This window comes from Sceloporus undulatus, chromosome 3 (genome assembly GCF_019175285.1).
Source record: "Sceloporus undulatus isolate JIND9_A2432 ecotype Alabama chromosome 3, SceUnd_v1.1, whole genome shotgun sequence".
Lineage (NCBI taxonomy): Eukaryota > Metazoa > Chordata > Lepidosauria > Squamata > Phrynosomatidae > Sceloporus > Sceloporus undulatus.
In genome coordinates, this window is record NC_056524.1 from 210,348,680 (window position 1) to 210,367,148 (window position 18,469).

Consider the following 18,469-nt stretch of genomic DNA (forward strand, 5'->3'; position numbering starts at 1 on the left):
TTTATGGATTACCATCTTTCAGAGACACCCAGCAGCTGGGAGACTGAGAGCTATCCAGAAAATAATATTTTCAAACTTTGCAGTGAGGGGACCAGTGTGTTGGCAGCTTCTATTGATAGAGGGAACAGTAGGTAACTCCTAACTCTGTGTAGTCTGTGTTTAGGGCAGTGATTGTGTGAGAGATGTGATATATAAAAGAAGTGTGATATATAAAAACCTGCAGATTGGCTCCTGCCTTTCCTTTAAAATTCTGTATTGACTTTTTTCCTTGTTTGACATCAGTTATCAGAAGCAGTATTGAACAATCTCAACAGGTGCTTTCTGTAACCTAGTATTGGTTCTATGAAACTGATGCTATACTTTGCACATATGTGCACAGCGATGCTGGGTGCTGCCCAATGTACTAAAATAAAAGTTGCTGATATGCAGTGTGTTATCTCTTGGATGGAATCATAAGTTTTCTGTGAGTGAAACTGGGGCATTTTCCTTTGATTTTGAGCAAACCGATTGTTGTAACAGTGGGTCCAGTCCACAGATGTGATGCTATAGTAGGTGTTAATATTTAGACTTAACCATGACTTTAGCACACTACGTGATCCTTAAACCAGTGCATCTTCTACATATTAGGCCCCAGGTAGGCTAAACATGATTTAGAACAATGAAAAATTGTAGACTTCACATGTAGAAGAAATGTAATCTGATTCTAAGTGTTTTAGAAACAAATACAGATGCTTCTTTGACAGTTCCAATTTGAGCAGTAAACACAGGGACAAAGCCTTCCAAAACCAGCCAAATAGCTTCACTTTCTTCAACACCAAGTTGTAAGCACCAGTGAACAACAAATCATCCCTTATTCCTTGTGATGATAGCTATCTTTGCTATAGCAAGATCATGAATATGATTACTCAGTCATGAGTATTCACCCATGTGGCCTTAGTTCAAATAGGAAACTACTGCCTGCAGGGCACACCCTTTCTGTTTAAGGTAAATCTGGGCCACAGTCTCTCCATTTGCAGCCAGTGGTGCTTCATTCTTCACCACTGGCTGAAAATGGAGAGACTGTGAAGCACCACTGGCTTGATTACAAGGTCTACTATAATTTGTACAAAAATGAACTGTAACACTCCCATCTTTCTAGCATGGTCACCAATGACAGCTGTGGAGAGGAGGGATTACATGTACACAGGTCTCTCCATATATAATAGAATCCTACTATACGGGCTGATAGAGCAATATGAATTTGTTCCTAAAGTCCTTTGATTGCTGATTGCTATGTACACATAACTGCATCAGTCAAGAAAGTCCTTTGGTTGAGAGCAGCAGCTTAACTTTGGAATGGTGAGAGGAATGCCATAATCACAAAAGGTCAAAGTGGATTTCTCAAAAACAAGTAGTGCCAGAGTAATCTTACTTCTTTTTTGATAAAATTGCTAGCTCGGTAGATGAAGAGAATGCTGTAGATGTAGCATATCTTGATTTCAGTAACATTTTTGACAAGCCCCCCCCCCAAATATTTTTGCAAACAAGCTAGTAAAATGTGGACTGGACAGTGCTACCATTACATGGATTTGTAATTGGTACACCTGCCCAATCCAAAGGGTGGTCAGCAACGGTTCCTCTTTGTCCTGAAAGAAGTGACCAATGGGGTGTCACAGGGTTCTGTCCTGGGCCCAGTGCTATTCAACAACTTTATCAGTTACTTGGATGAAAGAATAGAGGATGTTTATCAAATTTGCAGATGACACCAAATTAAGAGGAGTAGCTAATCCTCCAGGGGAGTGGATCAAATTTCAAAATGATCTCGATAGATTAGACAGCTGGGCCAAAACTAACAAAATGAATTTCAACATGGAGAAATGTAAGGTACTACACTTGGGGTGAAAAAATGAAATCCATAGATATAGAATGTGGGACACCTGGCTTAACAAGACTATGTGTGAAAGGGATCTAGGAGTCCTAGTAGACTACAAATTGAACATGAGACAGCTAAAAAAACCCAATGTGATCATAGGCTGCATCAATACACACATAGTGGCTAAATTGCAAGAAGTAATAGTACCAGCCTGTTCTGCTTTGGTCAGGTTTCACCTGGGATATGTTGTCCAGTTCTGGGCAACAAAATTCAAAAAGAATGTTGAGAAGCTGGAGCGTGTCCAAAGAAGAGCGACCAAAATGGTGAAGGGTCTAGAAATCATGCCCTATGAGGAGAGACCTAGGGAGCCTGGAGAATAGAAGGTTAAGACGTGATATGATAGCACTGTTTAAATATTTGAAGAGGCACCATATTAAGGATGGAACAAACTTGTTTTCTGCAGCTCCAGAGAATAGGACCTGAAGCAATGGATTCAAACTACAGGAAAAGAGATTCCACCTCAACATTATTCCACCTGAACAGAATCGGTCATCCAAACAAATCTCAAAAGCCAGATACAAACAAAAATCTGTCAATGATACCTTTCTTGGCCAACTGAAATGCACAATATACTTGTTGTAAGCTTTCAAAACTCCATGGGCTTCTTCAGGCAAGATGTTACAAAAGCCAGTGTTTCTGCTTCACCAGTGTGCCAAACGATTACATCTGATTTTCATTCTATAAGAAGACTTTTAGCTAGGTTCTCATCTGTCATGCCCTCATTTCAGAAGGAAGATGTGATCATTTTACAAGTAGAGGAAACAGAGGACCTTATCACACGTGTGTGGGGGGGGGGGGGGAGGTTGCAGCTCAGATCCGCAGTCACTCCTGTTCTAGCAATGCAAAGCGTAATGTTTTTTCACACCAGATCCAGAGTCACTCCTGTCCAGCATTGAGAATTAAGGTTAAAACGTGATGTTTTACCACACCTGGTTGCCTTTCCGCTGCCCTTCCGAACTGAGGGGGAAGCAGAGTCAGTTCTATTCCAAGCAAGTCACGTGATGAGGATTCAAGCAAAGGGGAGTGAGTGCACGTTGTATTACCACACTGGAGGGTGGTAATATTCGAATCGGCACCCTTGAGCATGCTCAGTGGGGCTCTGGATGCTGTCCTCCTTCTCTGCCCCCTCCTTAGCTGTCATCCTTCATCGGGGTGAAGAAGCAGTCAGGGGATGATGGGAAAGATGGCAGTTTGGCAGAGAGGGTGAGATGGAGATGCAGGAGTAATCAGGGGGGGTGTGTGTGATGGGATGGATGGCAGGGGGTCGCTGGGGCCAGGATCGGGATGCAGAAGGCAAGGGATGATGGGATGGGTTGTAGGGTGGCAGAGGGGGCGAGATGGCATGAAGGAGGAGGAGGGGAATGACGGAGCAGGACACAGGGGACCAAGGGGGGGTGACAATGGAGTGGTTTTCCACACCAGACCAATTCACAGTGCAATCGAAGTGAGCCTGGAAGCGAATTCTGTGAAGTCACTTTTTTTTGGTTTTACCAAAATGAGGGGTCACTTTGGAATCATTGCGGAAGCACCTCGCAAGGAGCTCCCATAGAAAGGAATGACGTGAATGTGCATCGTTGGAAGCGCAGTCACGTCGGACCTGACCTGCAAAAGCTCTAAAAATCTCCGTGTGATAAACCTCAGAGCACCAGCAGTAGTTTTATCTCATCTGTCACAATAACAGAGGGGACACTATATGCACAGGCCACTTGGGCAAAAGACAGCAAATGACTGTCAGTTTTCTAGGTGGATCTTTCTAACAGGAGGATTCCTATAGCTTTGATAGTCAAGATTACCTGATGTTTGTTGGAGAAACATTCTACCATCAAGTTGAATTCAAAGTTATGGTTGAGGCCAGGGAACCTCTGTAAAACTGGCTTAGTGGGTAAATAAAAGATGACCTTTGAAACATTACTCCTCTGGATCACAGCTCCCAGAATCCCCCAGCCAGCATGGGCAGACATAGGCGCGTTACAGACCGCCCAAAGAGGCGGCCTGTATCCGACCCTTTCCCCGCCGGATTGGGGCCTCAGCTGCCACAGTGGCAGCCTCTGAGGCCCTGATCTGTCGCTTTCCAGGCCACAGGGAAGCAGCAAAAGGCCGCTTCACCGCGGCCTGGAAAGGGGTGTCCTTGGGGCTTCATGCCCCAAGGACACCTGATGGCGGTGGGGAGAAGGAGAAAGGGGCCACTTGGCCCCTTTCTGCCTTGCGTTGCTGGCACAGCCATCTAAAGGCTGCGCCAGCGACGCAAATCCTGGAAGGAGCTCCGAAATGGAGCTCCTTCCTGTGCCGCGAAAAGGGCACCTCAGGCACCCTCGCACGGTGCAAGGACGTCACTTCCACACCACGTTTGGAGGCGGCGCGGTGGTGACGTCCCAATGGTGGCGTTCCTGTGTATAGGGCGCCGCCATTTTGTACATCCCCAGAACGCACTAGGGTTAGGGTGTCCAAAATGGACGCCCTTTCCTAAGCCTAGTACGTCCTGGGGACGTACTTTACACCCGTCTGTAACGGGTCACAGATAAGCTTTGGGGATCAAGTAATGTATATATTTGGTTTACCTTAGAAAAAGTCCTCACACTTAAGCACCACACAAAATAGCTTTAAAAAGAATTGCATTTTAATGAAATGATACAAATAAATTACAGTTTGGTCATCAACAAATACAAAAGTTTAGATTGTAAACATTTTACCATCCTTACCTCAACCGCTTTGCTAAAGCTGCCCACGTCAGTGCCTGAACAAACTGAGAACCCTGTAAGCGATATGTGCTTCAGCATAAAAAGGTGGGTCATTTCTTCCCAAGGTGCTATGGTTCATTTGGGTTTCCCTCCCTCTGTAACAATATTTAAGAATCATAGAAACACAGTATATGGGTTCTCACATTTTTTCTCCAATTAAACCAGATGTAGGATTCAGTCTATGCTACTGTTCTGGTCCATAGCTGGTTGAGGATAGTATACGGTTCTGTTTCTTAGAGACAAGTGAAAATCCCTTCAAGGAGGCATGGGACACTCCATAAATTCTCTCACCAGCAACTCATCAGAAAAGATAATATAAGAAGATTTTGGCCTACTTTTCCATGGTAAGCCAAAACAAGTAAACTGACCCAAGCAGCCTGCAAGAATTAAACAGTAGGTTTTTGACACTGCAGTAGGGCATAATCCACAGTCTATCAAATCTGTCTAAGGGGAATTTCCTATGAGTATCAGACATATTTCCTATGTCTGATACTCTGCAAGCAATCACCAGTCCTCTGGGCCCAGGACAGTTTCTTGGGAGAAACATCCAAACAGCCATACATACAGCAGCATTCCCACTGGCCTTCTAGCCATAGTAATTTGTGCAGGTGAGCACCATGCTGTTCACATGGCAAGGTAACAGAACTAGACCATATGTATAAACACAAATGATCCCTTGCATGTCAGCAAATCAAAGTACACTTAACAGCTTCTTATGCCATTTTTAAAACTGATTCAGCAGGAAACCCAAGATGAGAGCCCCAAGAAAGAAGGCCAACCTTTCGTTTTAGGCAACCCAACAGTTGCTGAAATCTGTAATCAACACAACAGGATTAAAACTAAGCCTTGTCAGCCTCTAATTTCAATGTGAAGTATCTCCCAGCACTGTGGCCCTGAATATGGTCCAAAGTCTACCCTTACAACACATATCCAGTTATTGTACCTGTGCAGGAAGAATAGGTTGTGTCTCTTGAAAAGGGGTTAATTACAGCACTACAAGTTTGTTTTCCCTGCATGGTGAGCCTGTTTGATAAATACAGAATATTATGTTGTCTAACATTCTGAAGGTAGTCTAGTTGTGTTCACAGTTAGAAGTTGAGGGAAAAGGAAACATTGAATACAATACAGAGAATAACAGTGGTAAGTGAAGGAGGGGATATGAGTCCTATCTTCTCACCCAGATCAAGACTTATCTGCAAACAGTTCCAGAGAATAGAATATAAGGGTTTAAAATACTACTGATTTATTCAACAGAACCATTTCTGCCCCCACATATGTATGCATATTCTGCTGCCTGATCACTTTTCTTCCCAGATGTCTGGGAATGAATACTGACATGATTAGCAAGCAATTTGACATTGATTTAAGGCAAGGAGCTAACTCTGTGAATCATCTCTGGATGGTGACAGGAGATGCAACCTTTTAAGTCACCAGGAATTCTTCAAGGCTGACTCCAGCCAGGCCTACTTTTCTGGGAATTTGGCATAGCCTGATTTTTTTCTTTTTCTCCTTGCTCTTATCACTCCTTCTGGAGTACTGTAATAGTAATGCTCACTCACAATGGCAACTAGATAGTTTTGATCTCTTGGGAGTGGCTTTCTGTGAAGGTCTGACGTTGAAACTTCACTGTCTGGAGACGTCTGCCATACAGGCTGAACTGTGACCAGATGAGAAGCTGCAGTAAAGCACATGTAATGGGAACAAAAACGAGGAGGTAGAAGCACCCTTGACGTAGTGTCAGCTCCCAGGCTGCATTGGCAGCCAGCTTAGGTTGGGCACTCACTGTGTTGCTCAGGGGGTCTCGCTGAAAGATGTCATAACCTAGGACAGCAACAGAGATGGTTAGGAAAATGGAAAACAGACTGAGAACACAACCAAAATAAACTCTATTTAAATTATTTTCTTCATTCCTTCTCTCCATTATATTAGTCACTGATGGAAACCTTTCCTTTTGGATAGGAATCTTTGTAAATTCCACTTGCAAGGGAAAAGGCAGCACACTTTCTCCAATCATGAAATGGACTGTACTTGAGGATTTGTTTGGAGGGTGGGTTCCCCTTGAAGCAACTTCAGTGGAAGAAAGAGCTCCAGTTCCTTCTGGTGCACCTACTGCTGGCTAGATCTTATGAGGAAGCATCCTTACAAGCACCTTCAAGTTATAAGCTCATCATAGCATGGCAAAGCACAAGCCACTGTAATGTGGACAGAAGGTCTTCCTTAATGCTTATTTATGCTTTCTTATTTATTCCAGTAACAAAACCAAGGGGGCAAGCTCTAAACACCCTATTTATTGTGGTAGGTTATAGATGGCAACAGAAAGAATAAGGGCTGGTGCAAATGGACTCATAATTAAAAGCAAATTAATAACTATTGTCACTTAAATTACTAGCAGTTGCCTGCCTATCCTCTCTGATCAGAAAAAATGAGCAGTATTTCTCAATTTCAATTCCATTCTGCTGCCTTACCCAGCACCTACCAGTATAAGCACACAGCAGCCAGGTGCCAATCAAGGGGGCAAAGGTCTGGCCTGGTTTTGTTACCAAGGCAACCATGCCAAACAAGAGGGCTGAGGCAGCCTGCTGCCTGCGATTCAGTACCAAGTCTTCATCTACCAGGTCAGTGACCACCAAGTTCAGCAACTTGCACGTGCCTTCAGTGAACACACGGTTGCTAGGAAGAAAAGAAAAGATTAACAGGAGGTGAAGACACCAAGCTAAGACAAACACATCAATGTCTGCAGACCAACTGGCTAGCTCAGTGCAAGAGCTAAAATATTCTACACAGAACTAATCAAAATGCAATCTGGTGGCTTCCAGCACCAGTATAGGGACTCCTTCTTTACATACTCAGGACAAAACCCACACGGAAAAATATGGAAGCAAGTGGCAAAAGGGCATACCTTTGACTAGTCTAGATTCTCACTCAGGTTCCAGATGTTCCCAAGATAAAATACATCTCTCAGTTGATACAAATAGCCAAATACATGGCTGATAATTGGGATTCTGGATTCTAGCTTCTGCTGTATGGCATCAGCAATCCCAGTGCTATAGAGATGGCCCAATGTCCACTCCCATCTCAATTCCCAGGTGCCATACCAGCAGAGCGGCATACCTGGCTATGAAGAAACAGAGCAAATAAACCCAATCTGGTCCAGCAAGGAGCATAATCACACTAAGCAGCAGCTTCAGAAAGAAAAGTCCTCGCACCACAGCGTATACTCCCCATCTCCGGCAAAGAGAAAGGAAGTAGAGGTTGTTGAGATGAGGAGCAACATAGGAAACACCTGAGAAGAAAGGGGAAAGATTAGAAGAAGATACAGCCAGAGATGTATCAATGTTGTAATAAGGTACAAGCTGGAGGAGTGCCATGGTTCAGTGGTAGAGCACATGCTTTGTCTATTGAAAAGCCCTGCTCCAATATCTCAGTCTTTCCCAACAACAGCCATCCAACATCTCGGACGTTTAAAGACTTCCAAAGCACAGTCTAGCCAAAACACTATTCCACTGTCAAACAGTTCTTACTGTCAAGACGTTCTTCCTAATGTTTAGGTGGAATCAGTTTTCTCGTAATTTGACTCAATAAATCCACAACCCCCTGAATAAAACTGCATTTCTCTGACGTTTGCTGTTCTCTGAATTAGACTTTCTGAATTAGACTTTAAATGGAGATACATGACTGAAGAAATTCAATTTCCTCTTCTAGATCTGCCTCAGTTTCCTAATCACTTAACAAATATTGTGGCCAGATCTGTATGTTCATCTCCAAAGCCAAAAATATGCTGTAACATGGAAGTTACAGCTCCATGCCTTATTTTCTGAAGGTAAATCAGGAATCATTGGAAGACCTTTGGCATTTAGATGACACCTGCCCCCAAGCTGGCAAGAGCTGGCCCTTTTAGGAGCGGATTTAATCCGCTCCTGCCGGCTGCTGACGTAGGACCCCAACAGTGTCCCGCTTCAGGAGCAGACCATGCTGTTACTGCAGTCCCGGCCCTACTGGAGCTGGAGTGGCAAGTCACACACTCTCAACCTCAGAGGATGGCAATAACAAACTTCCTCTGAAGAAATTTGCCAAGAAAACCTTACGATAGGATTGCCATAAGTCAGAAATGACTTGAAGGCACACATCAACAACAACAACAACAACCCCACTTTGCAAGTGTGGATCTGTATGTAGCAAAAACATCAAAAACATACACAAAAATATATCAACGGATTGGGGGAACCCCAAAGTTTGTAGAAGTACAAACCTATTTCAAAGGGAAAAAACATAAGTGGACAGGACCCACTGAACAGCCCAATGGGGACTGAGCATCCTCAGTGAAGGCAGAGCAACTGTTGGGGTGGAAATGGGAAAAGAAGGTGGAGGAGGAATGAAATATCTGAAAAGAGGTCAAGGCAGGCTGGAATCCTGAGCAGGAGCACTTCACATGGTGACATTACTTACAGGTTCTACATATTTCAATTGTGGAACATGATTTCATATGCAGCCCTACTTTCCAGTGCCTGCACTGCTATTTTTCCTTAAAGAGGGGAAAAGAAGAGGACTAATTTGAGTTCCATCAGCAGCCCAACTATACTCTGGATCTATACAACTCATGCAGGATGAGCCCTATGCACAGCTATAAAATCCAGTATAGTTTTAGTTTTCCATCCCTCTATAGAAGCAAGAAAAATTCCTTCCACAAAATGGTAGCAGCAGCAAGAGCCATGGCCCAGTTGAGAGGAGGGGATCATATATTTTTACCACTAAAACCAATGTCATCCTTTCTCTAGCCAAGTTCTAGAAAGCAAGAATCCACTGTTGAGCAATGTTTCCTCTTATTCCCATCTTTGACTCACCAAGCAGAAATGATCCCATGGAGAGTGAGATGCGATCAGACAGCAGATGCTCCAAGAAGAGAGGGAAGAAGTTGCTGTTAAAGTGGCAGTGAAAAACCTGTGAAAATAAGGCATGCATGAGGCTGCTAAAATGGCAGTTAGAAGAACAATAAATTATGTATCATGTCATAAATAAGAAGCATGGAGGTGGTCACAAACACAAGCTGATTCACTGAATTTGTGAATCAGAAAAGCAAACATTTTAGACCACCCAGTCAAACCCTTGCTTTTACCAGAGGATACTTCTGTCAGCTCTGCTACCTACCAGAATAACTATTCAGAACAGTTTCATTAAGACAAATAATTAAAACATGGAATCACCCAACCTAGAGAGAGCTTAAGCTGAGGGTATTCTGCCAGAATGTTCAGAGTACACAATGATTGCTAAGCAGAGACTCAGAAGAGAACAACTATTGTGCAGGGGGCAGGAGGAAGTCCTTGCTTTCTTACAGATTACTGATTTGATATCACACTCTCTCCATTCTAAAAAATGACAATGTTTCAGTATTTAAGAGCTATCCAGGTTTCTTGCTCCACCACATAGATTGTACATTCCCTAGCCATTACACAAAAAATCCATTAAGTCTATACTGTCACAACATCTGGAGCATATCAACAACAGAGCTGGTGCTGCATGTCATACACATTCTACCCAAGTTTTAGAATTAATCGTCACATTGTCTTTCATCCTGCATTAAATCTATGGAGATGAAGGGTAAAGGGAGAACCATGGTTCATCTGTATGCTACTGCCTTTGAAAGGATAACTTCAACTCCTCTCTCAAAGAAAGCACCAAGATAAAAGAGAAGGCCTTGCTTTGCTACAGGCGAGATAAATTTAGGCTCTTCCCACAGTTCTGATATTTCCTTTTCATCACAGGCATACAGATTCAGAGTTGGAAGTTATAACTCCCAGAATTCTCCAGCCGTAATACCCAGCGGACATTCTGGAAATTGCATCAGAATTTTTTTGTCCATGTCCTACAGAAGACGCTAGTTCTTACCAGCATAAAGTTTCGCTATAGACGATTATTGCATGCTATATTCACCCATATAAGTCAGGTGATGAAATTAATTCTGTAATACACACCTTGCCAAATATTTATTGGTTACAGTAGGCAAGCCATTAGCCTCTAAGCCAAAGTAGCCTTATTTAGTCACATGGAAAATCACCTAGATTCGGTTGAATGAGATCTCTCATTGTTGACTGTCGATCAACCTTCTTGAACTACTAGTTAGCTACTATAGAACAGCCATGGTCTACCTACCTGTATAAGGTTCATGGAGACAAACCAGAGAAAGTTGTTATGCCTGGATAGCTGTTTGAGATACTCAGCCAGAGTGATCCTTTTGTCTTGATGTCCAGAGGGATGGTCAACATACAGTCTGGAGGAAGAAATGGTGACATCTAAGACAGCCAGTATAGTGTGATGGATAAAGACCTGAATTCAAATTCCTACTGAGTTACAAAATTCACAGAATGTAGTTGGCAGGTCACCCTTTCCATCTAATTTCCCCTATAGTCTGAAAGGATAATGAAGAAAAGGCTCGAGGCAGTCACATATTGGAAATGGACAGGACAGGAATGAATAACAAAAGTTCATCATCCAAGAGTCTCTTTCTTTTTCATAAGGTATACAGTACTTCAAACAAATGAAAGGAAACAAAAGTTATGTCTAAAAATGGAGGAGAAGCCCTTAAGTGAGTCACTGTGGGATAGTGGTTTAAGCCAGAAGCCCAAGGTTCCAATCCCTCCTTACCCAGACCACTACCACCACAGAGACCTTGAGCAGGTTTAAATGGAGATAATGGCAAACCTAGTGTGAATAAATCTTGCCATGAAAACACAGTAAGATCATCATAAATCACAGCCAATTTGAAGACACAGAATTACAAGCATACCCAAATTCTGCCAACTTTGAATTTGTGCCAACTGTTTCAAAAGACAAGTGACAGTGCTCCATGCAAATTCAGGAAATGGCTGAGAAAGTACATGGTGTCCATCTACAACTGAAATCTTAGGAACCTAGGAAGCTGCCTTCAGTTGTAAAATCACTGAAGTCCAGTTTGGTCAGCTATAACTGGCAGTTATCCACAGCTTCAGCAATCCAAGCGTTTAAGGAGGATTTTTCCTAGCACTATCTACACACCACTGGTATTCCCTGCTGATTTTCCATCCAAACACTTAACTAGCTACAACCCTGCTTTAGTTTCCAAAATCAGAAGGGACTGGGTATGCACAGGGCAGTTTGTTTCATATATCCACCAATGGGCATCTTGTTTTCATTAGGCAATGCATTTAAAACAAGACAAGAACTACGCAACACCAGACAACTTACTCTTTTAAAGCTGCATTTTCATCCCACTTCACTCGTCCCTCTCTCTGAAACCTTTGCCTCAGCAGCCATGTGGCCAAGGTAAATCCAACTGCTGAGCAAAAGGCCAGCACCACACAAAATATTCGAAAGGAGAAGAAGTCTTCCTTGTTCCACACAGCATAGGACATGAAGACAGAGAGGGAGCCAATGGCACTGAAGAGTGAAGAATAAAAATTGAGACCAGTCCTGTCCTTCGCGGATAAAGCAAGGTCAGCGAGCAAGGCATTCTGGTTGAGATCCACCATGGTAAGGAAACTGTCATACAGGCACAGACAGATGAGGAACTGCAAGCCTGGGTGGGCCCACGCAATCCAGAAAGCCAGGAATGACATGGCAAAGAGGGGTCCATTGTGGCTCAGTGCCTTGAGTCTTTTCAAGACCACTTCTGGATTAGAGATCTCTACTCCAGACCTACAAGCAAAAAAATATGTATTGTCTATGAAATATGGCGTTCCAAAATCAATTTCACACCAATTTGGTAAGCTTCCTCCTTGCCAATTATGTGCTACTTATCCACCTTTGCACTTTCCTTTTTCTGACTTTACTCTCTTAATTTACTGCTTTACTATCTTAATTGTTTGTTGTGGTTATTATCTGTTTGTTTTTCCATGACAGCTTGTACCACTTTGAGGAAAAGTCTTCTAATATCTAGTCCAGGAGGAAGACTCAAACTCCCACTCTGAACAATGACACATCTTTCCTTTTCTGTCCTTCCCTCCCACCTCCTGTTCTATATACTGTATCAGTACCAAAAATATTATCCAAGCAGGGATCATTTATGTAGCAAAAACACCACCCATACACAAGCATGCTTGAGACAATCCCAAAGTTTACAGAAAAAAGTTCCGAGGGAAACAATCCTAATGTGAGGAACCCAAACAGCACAATGGAACAAGAGTACGCCACGTTGCAGCATTCTGCTCCAGGTCTTGCTTTTAAATTTTTTAAAGCCTGTGTACTTGACAATCTCATCAAAATGTTAAACTCAGCATTAAGGGGACTTTTTAAAGGCCCTCTTGGCTAGATTCCTCCTTGTTTTCCTCGTTCCATCAGCCTTTTTATTCAGGCCTATGGCAGCCAATAGTCTGCTAAACTAGAGATTTTAACAGGAAGTGCTGTTTTTCCCCCTGATGTGTTCCATTGTTTTTAATTTAATCATGTTGTAATAATATAAGTGTTTAATCCCATTTTAATAGTCTAATGGTTTGTATTTTTATTTGTATCTTTTTTTATCTTGTCAGGAGCTGCCTTGAGGGCCACTTTTGGAAGAAAGGATATAAGTTCATTAAATTACTACCAAAATAAATAAGCTCCCCCTAATCTTCTCCATCCCATCCAAATCCAAGGAAGGTGCTCTGGTTCTGAACCACTTTCTGACACCCAGGAAAATAAAAAGGAATCATAATTCAAACAAAACAGAGGTGGTCTTGTTCAGTCAAAAGGGAGATAAGGAAATAGAGATTCAACCTATATTTGATGGAGTTACACTCTGCTTGAGGAATTTTTGCAGAATTTCTCTCTGATATTTCTTATTTTAATGGTGCATTTTAAATCTTTTTAAAAAATTATCCATTTATTTAATGCATTTGTTTTATTTATATTACTTTTCTGCCTTTTTTAGCAGCAAAGCAATAAGACACTAAATAGACTGAGAAAAAGAAATGAGATGAAATGAAACAAGAATGCTAGCTGAGGACACGCCATCTGAGCAACTGGATGAGTTACAAACAGTGACGGTCATATCTAGGGAAATGTGTTTATTTTATTAACCACTTCTTTTAAACATGTTCATTAAATGGGATTGCCCATCCTTTCCTAGATATTAGGAAAATATTCAGTGCAGGACCTAAACAAAATTCTGCTTACTGATGTGTGCTGAGGAAAGCCCGGTCACTCAGCCAGCCAAAGAGAGGGTCATTGAGGCTATTCCAGATCAAGAATACTGTCTAGAGGGGAGGAAATGAGATAAAAGTGAGACTTAAACTGAGGTTAAATATTTCAAATTCCATTTCCTGCTACAGACATAACTAAACATAAGCTATAATAAAAATGTGTGCTAACGTGTCAAAAGACTCATTGTTTTTTCTATAACAGTCTGATATGATTAACCCTCCAGAAATTCTTACTAATCAACTATGTCCAGTTTAGTGACCAGTAACTGAAGTGCCATCTACACAAATAGCTTTCCTTTGTGTGTTGCCTATTTCCTCCAGACCAAATTTTGCTGTTGTGAATGGTCACCTTGCTCATTTTAAACTTATATATCATTGCTATTTCACTCTACTGTTTTACAGATTGCAATACAGTGGTACCCCGGGATACGAATGCGCCGCCTTACGAAATTTCCGGGTTACGAAAAAAATCCATTCAAAAAAAACTGTTCCGGCTTACGAACGTTTTTTCGGGTTACGAAAAATTTTTTGGTGCTTTTCGGCGCTATTTCACACGAAATCGCGGCTTTTCCCCATTAGCGCCTATGGGTTTTCGGCTTGCGAAGGCTTTTCGGGTTACGAAAGCGGCGGCGGAACGAATTAATTTCGTAACCCGAGGTACCACTGTATACATATGGAATCTATATATAAAACAGCCTACTGTGATGTAATTGTTTGAGTGTTGGGCTAGGTCTCTGGGAGATCAAGGTTTGAATCCCCACTTGGCTGTAGAAACCCACTAGGTGGGTAAGTCACACTCTGTCAGCCTCAGAGGAAGGGGCTGGCAAACCTCCTCTAAATAAATTTTGCCAAGAATGTGATAAGCTTGCCTCAGTATTGCCATAAGTAACAAATAATTAGGCACACAACAGATCTGTATATATAGCTCTCTTTGTGTGTATTATATGTGTATACTAACAACACACACACACACCTCTACCTCTAAAGAAAACAGTTCATGCACCTGTACTGGATTCTTATCTATACAAGTTATGTCATAAAAAATTCATTAGTCTATAAAATGTCACAAGTCACTTAATGTATTCCAAAAGAACATAGTTCTGGCAGAGCAAGCAGGCAAGATTAAATAATTATTCCCAAGGTTCAATACTTACCTCTCCAATCCAAAAAGAAAGTTTATCAATCTTGTATACAGAAACAAAGGTGTCCACATAGTAGAGAAGAAACACATTGTGCAAAATAGAAATAAAAAGTGACAAGGACCCATAGACGACTGCAACAGGCAGGTTGAAGAGACAGGCTAAGAGCCTGAAACCCATGATGTCTCACTCGGAATCTTCTGACTGTCCACATCACCTCCAGTTCCAACAGGACCTCTCTTTCGAGTGCCTGCTAGTTCGTTGTTGGATCCAAATCATTGTTACCTCTGTTAGAGAATCAACAAGAACAAACAATTGGTTAGTTCAGTTTAAAGATCTGATGCATTCTTAAGACTTCCTCCAAAGAATCAAATCCAAAAAGAAATCCAAGAGCGGACAGTTTTGCTGTATGGTACCAAAGGGGACTGATAATAGGATTTAAAGGCTAAGACTGTCTTACAGTGACAAAGTAATTTTACTAAGCCAAGGTATCATATGGCAACAACATTCGGAGCAGACTGGGAGCCTTATCACACAAGATAACAAAGCTAAAATGGAGCTAGAGAATAGCAGCTTTCTCTGTGCCTTACTGCATGACTTCATACCACTTCAGTTGTCTTCCCATGGAAGATGTAAAAATGTGTCTTTTGTCAAAAAGATTTTTCCAGCTAGAAAAATGATGCACTTTTACAGTCATCTTCCATGGGAAGAAAACTGGAGTGCTATGATGTCATTGCAGTAAGGCATGGAGAAACAGTGTTGCCAATTTCCGGGAAATTTAATTAATTTATTTCTGGGGATTTTGACTGAATAATAATAATAAATATTGGGGAATTCTGGGGATTTTGGTAAAACGTTCCAGGGAATATCTTTGAGGCTTGTTGGCAACACTGTGGAGAAAGCCACTCCTCTCCGGCTCCATTTCCACTTTGTTTTCTCATGCAATAAGGTTCTGGGACATCTCTGTGGCAGTACAATTCACCAGAAGCGTGCCTGCTGTGGTTTGATATGCTGTACTTCATTATCTATTAAAGGTTAAGATAAGCTATATCCATAGTTATGGACTAAATTACAAAAGTGAAGCCTGACTAAGACACCTAAGTGGAGACTTGGTGTACAGCAAAAGGAACTACACCCTGATTTTCATGAACTGTTCAGAAAGGAGGGCTGTCACCAATGTTTGAAGTAACCTTTAGTTGCCTGCATTTACAATGGGATGGGGAACTTTTACCCCTTGAAACATTTTGGAATTGGCCAGCAATGCCAATGGTGAGGTACTGTGTGAACTGGAATCTATAATATCTGGGGAGCCAAAGGATTTGCAGCTAGAGTTTACTTCAGGATGCCTAGGTGCCCTCCAAATGTTTTGAACCAGCTCCTGTCATCTCTGTCCACAGGTCATGCTGGGCCAGGCTGAAGCATGCCAGACTGACTCAAGTTCCAATATCTCTTATTGCAAAGAAAAACATAGCACTTGTTGGTCAAACGTGCAGAAGGTGAGGTCTTTTAAAGACAGACTTGCAAATAATCAGAGGAAGATGGCCCATCTCAGTTCATCTACTTGATCTTTCCCTTGCTCTCCTTTTCCTTATCCTCAGATGCTGAGGAAGCAGTTAAATGATTTTATGTACAGTGCTGTGTAAATTTACAGCGCTATATAAATAAAGCTTAATAATAATAATAATAATAATAATAATAATAAAACCAGCATGGAAACCAAGATTGGAAGGGTGAGATAGCCATATCTGCTCCATTTACTCAGAGAATATACCAAGGGTGGCTGGGCTGGCCCTCATTTGCTATCTGTTTGCCCAAGGGAGAGGGACAGAAAGAGAGGGACATCCTTCCCAGTAGAACTTTGCAAAGTAGATTCCATTCCAAAGGCCGCACATAAGGCTGATTATCTGAGCCACTTCCTGCTCTCCACTCTCAGCACACAATCCAGCCTACAGTCTTCAGGTAAGAGGATACTTCTTCCACAGAGGTGTTTTTCTTCCCTTTCTAGGAGGGAAGGCAAAGAGGAACAATCCCATGCACAGCCTCCAAAATTACACAGCATCTCAATTCCCACCCATAAGTAGTTGTTTTCAGGCCTTGCTTCAGTTGCAGACAGTATGCCTAAGAATCAATTAAATGAAATAAATGAGCTACAAGACCTTGCAGAGAAGACACAATGAAGACTAATCTCTGGCAGTAGTCCCATGCGTGCATAGATCCAGCCACTGTCTTAAGCCAAAGCCATTAGAAGGTGACATCAGAATGATCATAAATTCTTGCATTGTGTGGCATCTTGGAAATTCGGAAGTGGGCACACAGTCTTGGAAATGCTGGAAATACTGAAAATATCGACACAGACAGTTTTATCAATCATTTATTAAGAGAAAAAATCCAGTGAATTTAGAGTCTCTGAAGTATATTAATAGATGGATAATGGAATGAAATTTGCAGTATCTTTCTAAATGATTCTACGCGTAACTAGGGTTTTTTTTACACGTCAGATTGGCAGGTGTAAATTACTAGACGCCAGCAGATTATAAAACATCCCGTGAAGGATCTTCTGAAGCATCTCAACCTGAAACAAGGAAACTGTTGCCCTTATTTCTCAGCAATGCCACCCGACCCCTTCTGCAGCTATTTCCTCATACAAGAAACTGAACCCACCGCCTTCACTGGCACCTTAGGGCCAACAGAATAGCTTGAGCATTGGACTATGACTCTGGAGACCTGGGTTCAAATCCCTGCTCAGCCATGGAAACCCACTGGGTGACCTTAGGCGAGTCACACTCTCTCAGCCTCAGAGAGAGAGGGAGGGAGAGAGGGAGGGGCAAGGGCAAACCTTGCCAAGAGAGCAGCCCTGCGAGATGGTCAGGTCGCCAGGAATGGGAAATGACTGGAAGGAATACACACCAACAACAACAACAGCAGCAGCAACAACAAGGGCAGCCTCTGCATCTATTAGTCATCATGGTGCCTAAATAATGATTCAGGCTCAAGCTCTGCTTCCTTAACCCTCAGGGCAACCAAAGGGAGAGCGCTTCGGTTGAAGAAAGAGGGATGAATGGGAGGCCCAAAGGCAGGCAGGGGAGGGCTGAGGAGGGGAAGAAGGAGAGAGGAGAAGGAAGGGCCGCCCTGAGCCCCTTCAGGAAGCCGTTCAGGGGAAGGCTCCCTCCAGTCTCTCTGCTCCTTCCTTCTGCCAAAGCCTTACCTGCTGCCGGTCTCTCAGGGCCGGACTCGGCCGCCTCCTTGCCCTGGGCTCCGCGCAGGCGCACTGGGCCTCCCTCGAGTCGCCTCCTCCGCCTCCAGGGCCGCCATTTTAGCTCTCCTTCCACACATCTGGCCAGCCTCTGGTGAGGGTTTCTGGGCAAGGCTTGTTGAGAGGGGGGTTGTTTGTTTTGTTTTTTGCTTTGGCTTTTGCCTCCCTCTGAGGCTGAGAGAGTGTGACTTGGCCAAGGTCACTAAGAAGGGACAATTAAGACATAATTTACACTCCTGTACATCCATCTGTACCTCTGCTGTCTGGCCATCCTTGGT

The 18,469-nt window shown here is 42.7% G+C and overlaps 1 protein-coding gene across 3 annotated transcripts; it reads right to left on the minus strand.

Moving 5' to 3' along the window:
* Positions 1-4,507: 4,507 nt before the first annotated feature.
* On the minus strand, positions 4,508-18,265 carry MFSD13A (major facilitator superfamily domain containing 13A). Of its 3 annotated transcripts, none has more exons than XM_042457630.1 (10): positions 18,144-18,265; positions 17,095-17,274; positions 14,954-15,225; positions 13,774-13,853; positions 11,869-12,060; positions 10,798-10,915; positions 9,492-9,588; positions 7,762-7,933; positions 7,127-7,320; positions 4,508-6,471 (listed from the first exon to the last, which is right to left on the minus strand). In XM_042457630.1, exons 3-10 carry the CDS (start codon positions 15,116-15,118, stop codon positions 6,218-6,220), a joined length of 1,272 nt encoding a protein of 423 aa, XP_042313564.1. In that variant the 5' UTR covers positions 15,119-15,225; positions 17,095-17,274; positions 18,144-18,265; the 3' UTR covers positions 4,508-6,217. The 3 variants fall into 3 exon arrangements, with proteins under 3 accessions (XP_042313564.1, XP_042313562.1, XP_042313563.1); XM_042457628.1 differs by having other exon boundaries at positions 11,869-12,318; XM_042457629.1 differs by lacking the exon at positions 18,144-18,265 and adding an exon at positions 17,846-18,127 and having other exon boundaries at positions 11,869-12,318.
* Positions 18,266-18,469: the final 204 nt, after the last annotated feature.